At 47.0% G+C, this 17,309-nt stretch overlaps 1 protein-coding gene across 2 annotated transcripts in view; it reads right to left on the reverse strand.

Annotated features, from left to right (window-relative positions):
* Positions 1-2,466, reverse strand: part of STRN (striatin) — a 118,318-nt gene extending 115,852 nt beyond the window's left edge. The window contains exon 1 of one of the 2 annotated variants that reach the window (XM_044288548.1): positions 1,939-2,466. In XM_044288548.1, coding sequence (XP_044144483.1) covers positions 1,939-2,205 — 267 coding nt within the window. In that variant the 5' untranslated portion in view covers positions 2,206-2,466. The remainder of the gene's footprint in view (positions 1-1,938) is intronic. The other variant, XM_044288547.1, reaches the window with a different exon arrangement.
* Between the last annotated feature and the right edge of the window lie 14,843 nt (positions 2,467-17,309).

A 17,309-nucleotide genomic window follows, 5' to 3' on the forward strand; every position in this document is an offset into this window, starting at 1 on the left:
AGTTTTCACTGAAATAGACAGAGGAGCAGTGAAGACCCTCTAACCTGCAGGGGACACTTCTGTACATCGCATAGGATTTTATTACAGTAATAACCGGTGGAGCTTCCCATGTGGAGACACCCCGGCCGATCCCCAAAACTATAAACTCTGGGAGCCACACTAATCCAGTTTGACTGTTTTTAATGGCCCAGCTATAACACCTTTAACTGGGCACCAGCAGTATGAGAGCAGACCTATGAAGGGAAGCACACTGACCTGCTCCCTGGGACCACTGCCTTCTTCCCTGTGCTTCGGTCGCGGCAGGTAAACCTCTTGCATGGACAGGGTCACATGCCCCACTGCAGCCAATGACTAGCCGCAGGGGTGAGGCGTCACCCAAAGTAGCAAGTTACTGCAGTCAAGCGCCGCATAGGGGGACACCACCACTGCAGTAAGTCACTGGCTACAGTGGGGCATGTGACCACGTCCATGCTGGAAGATTACATGCAGGGACCAAATGACGGAACTAAGCGACGGTAAGCAGCCAAGTATGCTTCCCTTTACAGGTCCGGCGGAGGTTTAAAAGGCAATCCTTGAAAACCCCTTTAATAGAGTGGTCCCATCTGGACATTCATGGCAGATACAGAATATGACAAATGCTCGACTGGTGCGGGTCCCACCTCTGTGACCTGCTCTATGACAAGAAAAGGACCGCGCATGCGCTACTTTCTCCATTCACTGCTATGAGCCTGAGGGCGCTTAGTTATGGAAAGCACCACGCATGCGCTGCCTCCTGTCCATTCCCGTTAACAGGCGGCCAGGAACCTATACATGAACAAGAAGTGGGCCCCAGAGCTGGGACTGGCACTGTGGACATTTATGGCATAGCCTGTGGGAATAAACACCTCATATGGGGTTTTGCCTTCCTCTGGATCAACACAGTTGAATTACAGGTTGGACTTTGATGGACCTGTGTCTTATCAATGATGAACCTATTCTGACCCTTTAAAAGAAAAAAATATTTGAAGGGCCGCACGACCCGGTTCAAGGGGATTATAGCGAGGCCTAGAAACAGGTACTTCATAGACACACAGCAGCATAAGTCTAAGTGGTCCATCGTACATGACCAACTACTATACCGCTTTCACTGAAGAAAAAACTGCAGGGCTGACATCTTAGGGTAGGTTCACACCTCTGTATAGCTGGCCTGCCATGGCTGGACCCCTGTCACGAGTGCAGGGTATTGACCAGACCAAACCCATTACTCATGCTGGATCCCATCACAGTCAAGGGGTCTGACGGTGAACGGCAGATCCGTAGGCCGGATCCGGTGAACTCTGGCAGGAAGTTATGAACCTACCCTAAGGGGATGGTTCTGGAGACCCATGCAGGATTCCTTAAAGGGGTCGTTCACTTTTCACCATTTGGGCCTAACCACACGTATTCCATACCTGCACAAGGGGATACAGCAATGACCCGCCACATACAGATGCAGCCAGCGATATCCTGACACCCGAAGCACCAGGATGGTCACTTTATAACGATATCTTATATTACTGTAATGTGATTTTGTTGCATTAAAGGGGTTTTCGGACTGTTTCACACTGACCGGTCGTCAATATACGATCGTGGGGGTCCAACGCCCGGCACCCCACGCCGATCAGCTGTTTACCATTCATCGGATAGCGGCCGTGCTCGGTGCCACTTGACGCCTAGGTCGTGTGAGTGATGAAGGTGATGTCATTGGTCTTCAAACAACTGATCGGCGGTGATGTCAGCAGTGGGCCCCCCACCGATCCTGAGGACAGGTCACAGCCCATTGAAGTCTAGATATTTCGGCTACACCTGTACCTGGATTTGCCATAGAGAACTCCATGAGGACATACAGGAGAGCAGGTAGGACCCCCTTGGTGTAGGCAGCCCCCGTCACATACACATGACAGGTCCCAGGGTTATTACCTGCAGCTCGGCCCGCTCCACATCCCACTGCGCTCTCTCCACCTCGAAGCGGGCCCACTCATGCTGCAAGAAGTGGAGGATGCCCGGGATGCTGTACTGGGCCCTGCCCGCCGCCCCGGTGCCGCCTCCTCCTGCACCGCCGGCCGCCGAATCGCCAGCCCCGGCCTCGAATCCCTTGCCGGCCCCCTGAGTCCCCGCAGCGGCAGCGGACAGCAGCGAATTGTTATTGTTGTTGAAGAAAACGCCGGGCCCCGCCTGCTCGTCCATGGCCGCCCTCGCAGCAGGGGCCGCGGTTACCACCGAGCGGCCGCCACCGGTCCCTATACAGAAGAATGAAGAGCCGGGAGGAGGGACAGGCGTTCACACAGGCGGTAATGCTGCGATTCCGCGTAACGTCACATAGAGCCCGTCCACTGCCGTTCTGTAGCCTACAACCCGGGCTCCGCTGCCGCCCACACTCGAAGGAAGAGAAGCTGCTGCTGCCTGGGCGGGTCTCCTGCCTCTCTGACAGCGGCGCCGTGACGTCACGTACGACCACAAGCCGTAAGGTTCGGCACCGCCCTTGCCGCCAGTTCTTCCTGGTTAGCTGTTTTTTCTTTTTTTTCTTTCATGGAACTTTATTGACAACAGTACCCACGCGCATTGGAATCTCATGCCCCTGGAATGCGGCTGGCAGTGCGACCTTATGGAAATGTTTCAAAATGACTTTCAGACTGGTGCAGCTGTGGCTTCTGCTGCCTTTTCAAGATTTCACCTTGAAAATGTCCCTTTTTTGCAGTGCCGTGCTAGAAGAGAAAAGTGGTCATGTGACCTGCAGCTTTTTATATCATTTGAGTCCCTCTATTGACAGTAGAGAAGATGACACCACAGAATGTTCAAACTGAAAGCGCTTAAAGGGGTTGTCCAGAATTTGAACAACATGTCTGCTTTCTTCAAAGAACATATATAAAAGAAGATTACAAGTTCAATCCGCAGGATGGGTACCATTGAGTAATCTTGGTTTTAAGTGATATAGTTCCCAGATATAGATTAGACAATATTAAGTATATACATGCCGAAGGCAGTTTAGTTTGCGATTATTTGGCCCATAGCTATATAGTGAGAATAAAAAAATGTCTCAAATGTCAAGTATTCTACTCACTTCACAGGGGGGATGTCCGTCGGATAAAGCTCAAGACACCTTTGGACAGACTCCCCCCCCCCCCGCCCCCATTGCCGGGTCCGCTTGTCGTATAATGGGAAATTATGGCAGCCGGGTATCCAGCGTCTGAACAATTCCCTTTTATTGGACAATATACAGCAATCTTCCAAGAACAGCACTGTGGCAGGCGCAGCACTATGAAGTGCCTTTTGCGCTGTGGCATTAGAAGAATTTTGATATCTCTGACTTTTTAGTCTGACCAGACTGTCTATTACTCTGTAATTCCTCTACCGTCGTTCTACTGAAACAGTAGGTCTATGGAAAATGCTTGAAATAACTTCTTTATTAACGTCAACTTTTCTTCATATATAACACTGCCGCTTCTGCTGCAGATAGTCCATGTACATAACACGTGTTGAAAAGATATCACAAAATGGCGGTATGCATAAGATGGTAGTTCAACTTTTCAATCTTGTCATTCAACATAAAATGGTGGATATATTTCTCTCTTGAATACCTGTACTCTCACTTTAAGTTATTTAAGCACTTTATGATCTCTCTGAGAGGTATATCTGAGGTCTAACTAATAGTTCACTTGCTCTACTTGGTTTGCAGTTTGCTCTATATAATTGCTTAGGATCTCGTATGAGCAGTTCGCATTTATATTGGTAATTGTAGAAAAGACGGACGGCACTCACCCTTTTGCGCTAATACGATCTTTTTATTGGCAGTGGGTAGTGGACAACATATACAGCAGTGTGACCAGCTGAATGGGCGACGTCCGTTTCGCACCTAAGTGCTTCCTCTGGCCCTTCGATTTAATAGCAGACTCACCTGCCTTCACCCTCATTGACGTGTCTTTGCCACAGTAACAGGGGTGCTATTCATTCAACTGCAGTGCCACTCCTCCTTTCTTCTCCTCAGTACATCTAGTTCGCATTTATATGCAATTTGTTTGGATTGTATGGCACAGTAGTTTGTTTGTATGATATTTGCAATTGAATTTGTGGTTTGCAATTAGTGAAACTGTAAGTAAACACACGTATAACTGGTTTAGTATACAGTTATAATCACTATATTAACAGTAGGAACATTATATAATTGTTTTAAATACCTATTTTGGCCTCTCTGCTTCCATAAAACACAGCTCTTAGTGGAGTGAATGTCTGTTCAGCTTCTCTCTCTGGTGAATAATGATTCCAGCAGCTCCTGCTAGGGGAATTTCCCACACAGGCAGTGTTTGAAGCTGGCTGTGATTGGTCAAAACTCCCGCCCAGTAACGACAGTTTAGCTCTATGCGTTCTGTTGTTTCTGCTGTGTCATTGAGCTTACCTTACATTATATAATGAATCTTAAAGGCATATTATCTTTTCTGCGTCTGTGAACACAATATATAACAGTTTTATGACATCCAAACATGAAGTCACTGTAAATAACTCTGCTTTTGTCGTTAACACACAAACATAGGAACTGTATTAAGGTTATTGGCAGGTCTAGATGTATAAACATATCTTTTAATATATAAAGCTGAGAGTGTGTGTGTGTATGTCCGCAAAAGGAATCCGTACCGTCACATTTACAATCACGAAATTTGGCACACATGTACATCAGGTGTCCAGGAAGGTTTTAGACCAGGTCTCAGCTCTCTAGGACGTACCGTTCCTGAGATATTCCCCAAAAAATGCATTAGTCAATAGAAGCTTGGTCACATGACCCTTATCAGCCAATAGAAGCTCTCAGGTCCTCCAACCTCCACATGCACAGTTTTACTCCAGGTTTCCATAACAACCCAGCCATTTATTTTCACTGCTGTAGGTCAGCTTTAAAGGAAATTTGTCACCAGGATAATCGCAATTGAAGTATAGCCGTGGCCTAATAGCACTTAGTACCTTATTTCCAGATGTGCCTTTGTTCCAGCAATAGATGTTTTTATCCTCTGAATATCCAGTTTATTTGGTATGCAAACAAGCCAGTAAGGTGTCCAGAGGGGCGTCACTCTTGCAGAAAGGAGCCCAGACACGCCCCCTGCCACAATGTGTCCACCCTCAAAAGATGAACTAGTCCACGCCCCGCTAGTCCACGCCCCCTCACACTTCTTAGCCGACAGGGATTGAAAAAATGAAGTTAAAAATCAACTTCTTTAACCCCTTAGGGACCCATGACGTATCAGTACGGCATGGTTCCCGAGTCCTTAAGGACCCATGACGTACCGGTACGTCATGTGTTATTCTGATCACCGGTGATCGGAACAAGGTGCCTGCTCAAATCATTGAACAGGCACCTCGGCTAAATGCGCGGAGGGGTCCCGTGACCCCCCCATGTCGGCGATCGGCGCAAACCGCAGGTCGGTGGTGGTGCCATCGGGTCCCCATGGGGCTGTGGGAGGGACCCGATGACAATGCCTTCTTGAGGCATCTGCGCTGCCTTCCGGTGAAGAGCCAGTATTACTCATACAGCCAATGCATTCCAATACAGAAGTATTGGAATGCATTGTAAAGGATCAGACCCCCAAAAGTTCAAGTCCCAAAGTGGGACAGAAAATAGTGGGAAAAAAGTGGAAAAAATAGTTGAAAAAATAAAGTTTGCCACCCAAAAATTAAAAGTTTCAAGTAAAAATAAACAAAAACATCATTTCCCCTAAATAAAGTTAAAAAAAATTGGTAAAAAATAGGGGGAAAAAAAGTATACATATTAGGTATCGCTGCGTCCGTATCGACCGGCTCTATAAACCCAGAATCAGCTGAACGCTGATTAAAATTAGTTTTTCGACCGCAATACGTCAATAAAAATTTTACCATATATAAATGCAGTGCTGAATGCTGAATACATTTTGTTTTTCAAACGCAATATGTCAATAAAGATTTTACCACATATAACTGCAGAGATAAACGCTGAATCAAATTAGTTTTTCGACCGAAATACTTCAATAAAAATTTTACCACATATAACTGCAGCGATGAACGCTGAATAAATTTAGTTTTTCCACCACAATACGTCAATAAAGATTTTACCACATATAACTACAGCGCTGAACGCTGAATACATTTTATTTTTCCACCGCAATAAGTGAATAAAGGTTTTGCCACATATACCTGCAACAGTGAACGCAGAATATATTTTGTTTTTCTACTGAAATACATCACTAAAGGTTTTAGCACATATAACTGCAAAAGTGAACGCTGAGGATGATTTGTTTTTGTACTGAAATAATAATAACTGCGGAAGTTAAATGCATATATATTTTTGTACTGAAAGAGGCCACTTAAACTCTTTCACCACAAATAAATGCAACAGTGAAGTGCGTTATTTTTTTTCATTTTTGTACTGAAATAGATCACTGAACGCTTTCACCACATATAACTGCAGCAGTGAACTGAGAATATATTTATCTTTTTGTACTGAAATAGGCCAGTAAACGCTTTTGCCACAAATAACTGCACCAGTAAAGTGCGTATATTTTTGTCTTTCTGTACAGAAATAGGCCACTAAACACTTTTGCCACAAATACGTGCACCAGTCAAGTGCATATATTTTTTTCTTTCTGTACGCTTTCAACACATATAACTGCAGCAGTGAAGTAAGTATAGATTTTTCTTTTTGTTACAGAAATACGCCACTGTGAAAAAATTAAGCAGTAAAGTGCGTATACATTTTTCTTGTTCATGAAATACACCACTATACGCTTTCACCGGGAAAAAAATTAAGCAGTGAAGAATGTTCCACAAAGGCCTCTCTATGTCTAGACCTTCGAAAGAGGGTTCACCATGTGTCGCCTGCCGCTTTCTGGTGTGCATGCTTGTCCCCCGGAGGGAGGGTGAAAATTGGAATTACTGTTAACGGTGTAGTTCTCGGTGATGGGGTTGTGCGAACTGCATCTGTGTTGGTACCTCCCCTCGGTTCTTGGCTGCTTTCCTTTAGTGTACTGGCTTAGGTGTTTGCTGGTTGGGGATGCTTGCTAGCAGCGACCTGGTGTGAACTGCGTCTGAGGTGAACGCAGTGTTTAGTGTGGTATCTCCGAGCTGTTTGTTGGCTGGCTGCCTGGTTCGTAGTTGGTGGTTCGGGCGTGCTGGTGGCAGTCTTGGGGAGACTTGCTGGTGCTGACACTGATCTTGACCCCCCCCCCCCACCCATTGTTTTGGGTGTTCCACTTGTTTCCCCTTTTCAGTTGGGGAGGGCTTTGAGGGGTGGGAGTGTCACGGCTGTGTCACGGTTTTGTTGCTGTTCACCGTGACACATTTGCCGTGCATGCTGTTGCCTGGGGCAATGTGTTGTTTGTGCTGCATGTTTGTGCACTGCCCCTTATATCTTAGTTCCCTCCCTATCTGGTGCTGGAGGGGTTAACCTCCTGGCTGGGTGTGGCCACTTAGGTTTATTTTGCCTGTGGATTGTAGGCTGGAGTGAGTTGTCCTCCAGCCTTTGTGTGTGCTGGAGCTTTGCTCATGTCCGGCCTTTTCCATCTGCCCAGTGCTTGAGGGCCACCTTGTGGAACATCAAGATCTTAAGCAATGTTTCTCCTATGTTATCCCGGTGTCTCCTTCCCTTCACTACCCTATTTTATGTGTGGTGTCATTTGTATGGGTAGGTGTTTTGTCTAGTTGTTGTTACATGTCTGGTGGTGCTTGTTGTCCAGCATGTTTGCTAGACATTCCCTTGACTATCCGTGTGTCCTCTGGAAGGGGGTGTCAGGGTTTCCCTGAGGGGGAACTACAAGTCTGTATGCAGCTCGGCCTGGGGCCGCCATGCGTCCTGTTTGCATGGGGGTCTAGGCAGTTACTGGTATGCTGGATACCTGGGTGGACCTATTAAAGCCTTATAGCTCTCCCTGACTGCTCAGCCCATGCAAAGATCTCTGTGATAGAAAGTTGCATGTCCACATACCTAGACTGAGTGACACCTGAAAACCCTATAATAGTGAGGGGACACGACCATCGGCTCCCTGCACTTAATACGGAGGGAGTCAGGGTCACCTAAAATCAAGCCAACAGGAAAACACAAATAAAAGGAAAGACTTATCTGAGAAATCAGCAGTAGCAAACTCCTAGCAGTGAGCACAATCCAGGAAGTAGTATAAACCGCAAAGTGAGGCAGTATGGGAGGGGATATAAAGGGAGGCAATCACTGCTAATAGATGACAGCTGGGAGAGGGAGAAGAGATGTCAAAGCGAAACCAAAACAAAAGAACATCAGCAGCAGTGAAGTGCGTATATATTTTTCTTTTTCCATAGATATAAGCCACTAAAGGCTTTTCAAAATAGCACTTGCACCCCAAGAACAAATAGCTGGAATGACAGAGCTGTATAATGACTATTTGTATCCCCAAATAATCCTTCCCTGCAGTTGCAAATCACTTTCCTATCACTGTCCCTCGCGCCTTCTGACATCTCTCCCTGCACTAATATACTGTGAAATGATTCCTTGCCATCCTTTCCCTGCACTTATAAATCGATTTTTCTTTTTTTTTCTTGCACAATCAAGTTTTCCAATTGCTGTCCCTAGCGCCTTCTCATGTCTGTCCGTGCACTCAGAATGCTGGAAAATGGCAGAATCTAAAATGGCTGCCGTATTTATTGGGCTGTGACATCACCGTGCTTCCTGGCTGCTAATTGGCTGCATCAATCTGGGTGATCCCACCTTCCCAGAGTACATTTTCCCATGTCCTCAGTCCTCACACATGTACCCGCCATTTTAGGAAAAATGCAATTCGTTACCACGAAGCGCGAAGCAATTCGCATTCATTGCGAATCAAATTCTTCCTGAAATTTGGATCGAATTCCACTTGGTCAGCTGCTTTGATTTGCTCATCTCTAATCATCATGCAGTTATTGGCAACTAGTGGTTCCTGCCTGCGCAAGTGTGAAAGAGCCCTTAGATGGTCACTTCTGGACGATAATGCTTCCACTCTGAAGAGCCCTGGGAGCCGCACGGATGGTAAGTATACTGCTCCCCACTACACTCTACCATGGCAAACAGGACTTTAGCGTCCTGGCAGCCATGGTAACCATTCAGAAAAAGCTAAAAGTCGGACCTGGTAATGCGCCGAAATGACATTTAGCTTAAGGATTAATGCCTTTCAATGGGCATTAATTCCGGATTCGGCCTTGCGGCAAGTATTCAGGATTTTTGGCCGGAGCAAAAAGTGCAGCATGCTGCGGTATTTTCTCCGGCCAAAAAACTTTCCGGTCCTGAACTGAAGACATCCTGATGCATCCTGAACGGATTTCACTCCCTTCAGAATGCATTAGGGTAATCCTGATCAGGATTCTTCCGGCATAGAGCCCCGACGACGGAACTCTATGCCGGAAAAGAACAACGCAAGTGTGAAAGAGCCCTAATTGTTGAACTGATTCTTGTCTTTATTATATAAATAGTCGTACTAACTATTGAGGTTCATTTGAGGGTAGCCTAGTAAGACAACAATGAGGAGTAACCTACAGAAGCATAATTCAACCAACAGAAAGGTTAAATACAAGACAAAACTATTGACAGGACAGACACACCGAGAAAAGGGAATGGGGAGGGTAAAGAGAGATGCCTATTTCACTCTGCTCTGGAGGTCTGTCACACCTGTCTGGTAAGCCGGTAAGGCCCCATGCACACTGCCGTGTTTCACAGCCGTGTGCGGGCCGTGGAACCGCGGCCTGGATCCGTCCTGAGAGCAGGAGCGCACGGCGTCACTGGTTGCTATGACGCCGTGCGCTCCCTGCTGCCGCCGCAATACAGTAATACACTGGTATGATCTATACCAGTGTATTACTGTACTGTGCCGGCAGCAGGGAGCGCACGGCGTCATAGCAACCAGTGACGCCGTGCGCTCCTGCTCTCAGGAGGGATCCAGGCCGCGGTTCCACGGCCCGCACACGGCTGTGAAACACGGCCGTGTGCATGGGGCCTAAGAGTCCCACACATCCCAGATAGAGTGGAAGAGGTCCACTTTATCTTGCATAAAGGCAGTCAGATATTCCATAGTTCTGACCTCTGCCACTCTAACGTAGAGATCCAAGTCATTTCCAGAATCGGGCAAGAAGGCAGAGTGCTGCCATCAGCACCTATAATAACAATTTAAGTGGGCGCTTCCTAACTGGAGTGGGCATTATATTCAGCATATATGATGGGGGGGTCAGGCATCAGGGGGAATGTTGCAGCCTAGGAGGTCATGCAGGAGAAGAAGAGAGTGCTGACACTATCCCAGAAGGGAAGAATGAGTGGGCAGTCCCAAAAAATATGAGGCTCCACACCTCCACCACATTCCAGAGACCACTGGATTAATCCTACGGAAGAGGTCAGGAGTATTGTACAAATAAATATCTTATATTGGTTCTCTTTATTCGGACCATAAGGACCTCGGCGCTGTTCTCCATATGAGACAAGAATTCCTCTCAGTGAACCATATATGAGTATCTAGGCAGCCGATCAGGAAATTGATCTAAGAGTATGGCATAAATATCTGACATTAGCCCCCCAGAGGACACCCCCCTCCTGCAGATACGTTCAAACGCAGTCAGGAGATAAACTCAGCCCAGGCAAACGAGTATGGGCAAAGTGCCTAATTTGAGTATAGAAATAGCTAGTTGAAGAGGGAAGATCATACTTAGATTGGAGCTAAGAAAATGACAGCAACTCTCTTGAGAACAGAGCAGCGGACATGCTGCAGATTACAGTAGAAGCAAAGGGGATGAGAGTTTTCAAAAATTTCTGTGGTGAACAGTAAACATTGTTGTCCCTTTTACCTCTCTCAGAAACTTGGGAGGTAGTCAGCTCTATTTCTTGACTATGGTGTGAACAGATCTTAAGATGCACATTCTGATTAGGGTTCATGCACACAAACGTGTGCGGCCCGTGCTTGTATTGCGGCCCGCAAATAGCATGTCCGCAGTATACGGCACTAGCCGTTCGAGCTTTGTATCATGGATGCGGACTCACTCACTTGAATGGGTCCACAATCCGCAAGATACAAAGTGGTGCAGAGAGGAGGCACAATCCACATCCGGAAACGGTGGGCACGCGGCAAGTGCCCGTGCATTGCGGGCTACTATTTGCTGTCCACAGCATGGGCACGGGACGCACACGTTTATGTGCATGAGCTCTAAGACAATCGTCAGTGATTCTGGGGAAATAAGGGCAGATAGCTGAATGATGGCTAAGTCACTTGCCATGCGACCATGGCCATTTTCTGGGATAGGCGATCAGTATTACATCAATCAGCTGACTGAAGGTGCTTGAGCACTGCATACTCTGGTAACAAGTGAATGGGACTGAGCTCAAACACTACGCACAGCCACTACCAATAAGCTGATCGATTGGGGTTCCTGGAGTTAGATCTCAGTGTAGGCTATCCATATCAAAGTCAAGGAACACAATGTCATTTTATCCAAAAAGTCTGTGTTTATAGCTCACAGCATTTATGAATGAATACTTTACATGCTTTTCATACTGTTCTCAGTTTTGTTTCATGATGTAACAAATAGGCATCTCTGGAATGTGTCACGTGGAATCTAAGTGAGCATGTAGAAAAGGGATATCTGAACTGAGAATTCCCAGCTGGAATATTTTACGTGTTGAGATTATGCATTGTTTACAGAGTGCACTTTGTGCATGTTTTGCATATTTTTGCAAATTGGTATTTTACCAAATAGTATGAAGGAAACACACTTTTACAATATCTTACCTCTTCCTAACAAAAAAATAAAATAAGTGAAAGAGAATACAGTTGCAATCAAAATTCTTCAACCCTCCATTGCAAATTAGGTGTCATAGCCTAAGGCTACTTTCAGACGCGCGTTTTGGGCGGATCCGTCATGGATCTGCAATAACGGATCTGTTACAATAATACAACCGCATGCATCCGTCATGAAACGGATCCGTTTGTATTATCTGTAACATAGCCAAGACGGATCCGTCATGAACTCCATTGAATCCGTTTTCTATTGTGTCAGAGAAAACGGATCCGTCCCCATTGAGTTACATTGTGTGCCAGGATGGATCCGTTTGGCTCAGTTTTGTTAAGCGGACAGCAAAACACTGCAGGCAGCGTTTTGGTGTCCGCCTCCAAAGCGGAATGGAGACTGATCGGAGGCAAACTGATGCATTCTGAGCAGATCCTTTTCCATTCAGAATGCATTAGGGAAAAACTGATCCGTTTTGGACTGCTTGTGAGAGCCCATGACGGATCTCACAAACGGAAAGCCAAAACGCCAGTGTGAAAGTAGCCTTATTTACAAATGTTCAGCTGATAAACCAGATATGCAGCTCAATTATTGTTGAGCTGCAATAAACCAGATAAGAACAATTCAAATAGCTCAACACAACTAATATAACAAGTGGTGTATCCAAAATTCAACACAAAATGCGACTTTTATTGACTACTGCAGTCTCACAATTATTCAACTTCTTCATGACAAACATCTTTAGTACTTAATAGAGCACACTTTTTCTATTATAACTAGTGTTGAGCGAACCCGAACTGCAAAGTTCGGATCCGTACCAAACTTTGCGAGTTCGGGTACCCGGACCCGAACCCGAACTTTGCAGCAAAAGTTTGGGTTCGAGTTTGGTGTTCGGGCATTTAATAAAGCTTGTTGAAAGGCTGCAGGGCAGCCAATCAACAAGCTTTTAAGCTATGGGCACTTAGACGCCATCACAGCCATGCCTACTAATGGCATGGCTGTGATTGGCCGGTGCATCATGTGACCCAGCCTCTATAAAATCTGGATCACGTGTAGCACCGCCCATCAGTTCTGAGTATTGCAGGGACAGGAAGCAGGCAGCTGAAGTGAGGGAAACTGTTAGGAATCTTATCTGGCTATTTATTCTGTGGGTGACCTATAGTGATTTTTTTGTGGGTGCAATACACCAGCTTTGCACCCCTGACACAGAAATATAATAATTCATTTGGCTGTTAAGTCTGTGGGTGACCTATAGCGATCGTTTGTGGGTACAATGCACCATCTTGGCACCCCTGACACAGAAATTTTATAACTAATCTAGCTGTTAATTCTGTGGGTGACCTATAGCGATTTTTTTGGTGGGTGCAATGCACCATATTTCTACCCCTGACACAAAAGTAATATAGTTAATCTGTCTGTTAGATCGCTGGGTGACATATACCCATTTTTTGTGTGAGGTACACCTGCACTGCATCCGTGACAGGAAAAGTAATATAGTTAATCCGTCAGTTAGTTCGGTGGGTGACATATACCCATTTTTGGTGTGAGATACATGTGCACTTTATATTTGACAGGGAAATTAATATAGTTAATCCGTCTGTTAGTTTGGTGGGTGAAATATTCCCATTTTTGGTGTGAGGTACAACTGCACTGCATATGTGACAGGGAAATTAATATAGTTAATCCGTCTGTTAGTTTGGTGGGTGACATATTCCCATTTTTGGTGTGAGGTACACCTGCACTGCATATGTGACAGGGAAATTAATATAGTTAATCTGTCTGTTAGTTCGGTGGGTGACCTCAAAGAATGAGGAGAGCATGGTGCTGGCCATGGCCATGGTGCTGCTGGTGCTTGTGGAGCTCCTGCTGCAGGGAGAGGACCTGGTCGATCTGTGCCAGCTACACACCCAAATAAAACACATTTCTCAGGTGCACGTAGGCGACAGGATGTTCAGCGTCATTTTGTAGGCCCGAATATGAATGTACGAATGGTGAGGCCAGAACAAGTAGAGGCGGTAGTAGATTGGGTGGCTGACAGTGCCTCCAGTTCCTTCACATTATCTCCCACCCGGTCCCCTGCTGAAACCACCGAGTTGGCACCTGCAGCCCATGGGCATCTGTCTTTCACCTCACCCCTTTGCAAATCAGCCAAGCAGTCTGAGCCTCAAGTCATGCAGCAGTCTCTTATGCTTTTTGATGACTCTGCTGCCTGGGTTTCCATGGGCCATCCACCTAGCCCAGCCCAGAAGTGGAAGAAATTGAGTGCACTAATGCCCAACCACTTATGTTTCAGGATGTGGACATGGGAAGACCACCGCAGCACGTCTCTGATGATGATTACGAAACACAGGTGCCAACTGCTGCGGCTTTCTGCCGTGTGCAGACCAGCAAGGAGGGCAGGGGTGAAAAGTGGGTGGAAGATGATGTGGAGGATGATGAGGTCCTAGAACCCACATGGAATCAAGGTCATGCGAGTGACGTGTGCAGTTCAGAGGAAGAGGTGGTGGTCACACTGTGCAGCCGCACAGCAAAAGAGGGAGCAGAGTGCAAAAGCAGAGTGTCCGTCCCCTAGCCAGTATGCCTGCTACTGCCCACCACACCAGGGACTGAGCACACCAAAGCCAGCTCCAAGGAGTTCCCTGGCATGGCAGTTCTTCAGACAATGTGCTGACGACAAGACGTAAGTGGTTTGCACGCTGTGCAATCAGAGCCTGAAGCGAGGCATACATGTTCTAAACCTGAGCACCACCTGCATGACCAGGCATCTAAATGCAAAGCACGAGCTGCAGTGGAGTACACACCTGAAAAATCACAAAAGATCTCAGGTTCCTTTTCTGCTGCAGTTTCGGCCTCTGCCTCCCACTCTGGAGTAACAGTGGCACCTGCCACCTTGCAAACAGAGAATGTGGCAGCAACGTCACCACCTCCACCACCGTCACCCAACATGTCCACACTGTCCCATGGAAACGTTCAGATGTCCATCCCCCAAACACTAGCGTGAAAGAGGAAGTACCCCCCTATCCGATCCCTGGCCCTGAATGCAAGCATTTCAATATTCTTGCCCTTTGAAATGCTGGCATTCCATCTGGTGGAAACAGAGACTTTTAAAAACGTTATGGCGGCTGCTGTCCCACAGTATGGGGTTCCCAGCCGCCACTACTTTTCCAGGTGAGCCATCCCTGCTCTGCACAACCAAGTGGCTGACAAAATCAGGTGGGCACTGCGCAACGCCATCTGTGGCAAGGTCCACATAACTACCGATACGTAGACCAGTAAGCACGGGCAGGGACGTTATATCTCCCTAACTGCACACTGGGTAAATGCAGTGGCGGCTGGGCCTGAGGCGGATAGCAGTTTGGCGCATGTCCTACCACCACTGAGGATTGCAGGACATTGCTCGTTGCCTCCTCCTCCTACTCCACTTCCTCCTCTACCCCCTCCTCAGCGCAACACCTTCACCACCAACTTCAGGGGGAAACGACAGCAGGCTGTTTGAAACTCATCTTTTTGGGCAAAAAAAACCACACCGCACAGTAGCTGTGGATGGGCATGGAACAACAGACCGATGAGTGGTTGGTGCTGCTGAGCCTCAAGCCTGGCCTGGTGGTGTGTGATAACTGGCGAAATCTTGTAGCAGCTCTGGGGCTAGCCGGTTTGACACACATCCCTTTCGTGGTGCATGTGCTGAATTCGGTGGTTCAGATATTCCTGAAAAATGACCCAAATATGTCAGAGCTGCTGCAGAAAGTGCGGGCCGTCTGTGCGCGCTTTCGGCGTTCTCACCCTGCTGCTGCTCGCCTGTCTGTGCTTGCAGTGTAACTTCGACCTTCCCGCTCATCGCCTCATATACAACGTACCAATAAGGTGGAACTCCACCTTGCACATGGTGGAGAGACTGTGCAAGCGGCAGCATGCGATAGTGGAGTTTCAGCTGCAGCACGCATGGGTGAGTCGCTCTGCGGAACAGCACCACTTCACCACCGAGTGTGCCTTCATGCGGGACTTGTGTGCCGTTTTGCACTGTTTCAAGTACTCCACCATGTCCAGTGCCGATGACGCAGTCCTCAGCGTTACTATCCCACTTATATGTCTCCTTGAAAAAACACTTTGGGCAATGATGGAAGAGGGATAATTTCCATGGTTATCAGGCCAGTCATTCACAAGTGGCTCGGAGGGTGGGTTCCTGCACCAACAGAGGCCAGGTACACAACTGTCCAGCCAGGGCACAGTTCTGGAGGAGGAGGATGATGAGGAGGAGGAACCGTGTTCACAGCAGGGTGGCACCCAAAGCAGCTTATGGGCACCAATGGAGCGTGGCTGGGGGGATACAGAGGACACAGACGATATACCTCCCACAGAGGACAGCTTGTCGTTGCCTCTGGGCAGCCTGGCACACGTGAGCTACTACATGCTGCAGTGCCTGCACAATGACTGCCGAGTTGCCCAAATTCTAACCAGTGCTGAACACTGCGTGGCCACCCTGCTGGATCCACGCTACAAGGACAATGTGCTGTTCTTAATTTCGTCACTGGAGCGTGATCGGAAGATGCGCAAGTACAAGCGCCCGCTGGTAGATGCGCTGCTGATGGCAATCACACCTGACAGCAGGGTTCAATGGAAGCACAAGGCGAAGGCATAGGAGGAGGGGGAAGAAGTCACCAACGCAGCTGGGGCACCGCCAGAAGGGAAGGGTTAGCATGGCCGAAATGTGATAAAGGTCAGCACTCCACAACAACCAGCACCACCAGCTGATATGGAACGTCTTAGCAGGAGGGAGCATTTCAGCAACATGGTGGAACAGTACATGTGCACATGCCTACATGTACTGACTGATGGGTCTGCCCCATTCAAATTCTGGACGTGTGTTTAGCACGGCAGGGGGGGGTAATCACAGACAAGCGCAGCCACCTGTGCATAGCCAACGTGGACAAGCTCACGTTCATTAAAATGAACCAGGCATGGATCCCACAGGACTTGTCCGTACCTTGTGCTTTACATTATATATGCATTTTATCATTCCGTTGATGCCTGATTTAATTGTATTCTATTGTATTTATATTTATATCAGTTGATGTTGTGAGCCGTGTCGTTACTAGCAGTTATAGTGCTGTAATTTATAGTGGTGACAGTTACAGGAGGTTCCACATTTTGAACATCATCCTGGAGGATTCCCTTCTATAACAGTCACCAATACTGTGTTGGATATATTGTTCTATTTTACTCTAGTTTATTAAACTTATCTACGTATTACTAATGTACCAATAAAGTGACGTGACCCAATATCTTAGGTGTGCCTAGTCCTTCTATATATACATTTTTTGGTCTGTAATCCAGCAGTGGGGTGACACTGCGGGACCGTTGGCACCCTGGTTGGAGAATCAGCTCTTCTGTGCATTCTACCACTCCAATATATAAACCAATTTTTTTCACCCTAGTGGTTTTGCACGGTCGGCTGTTTCACCATGGATATTTGGGATCACATGGAAATTAAGAAACAGAAAGTGGAAAATTTCTTCTTTGCAAACACATATGCAGACTCCATGAATGATGACATATGCATCAATAGC

The sequence above is a fragment of the Bufo gargarizans genome, chromosome 4 (genome assembly GCF_014858855.1).
Source record: "Bufo gargarizans isolate SCDJY-AF-19 chromosome 4, ASM1485885v1, whole genome shotgun sequence".
Classification (NCBI taxonomy): Eukaryota; Metazoa; Chordata; class Amphibia; order Anura; family Bufonidae; genus Bufo; species Bufo gargarizans.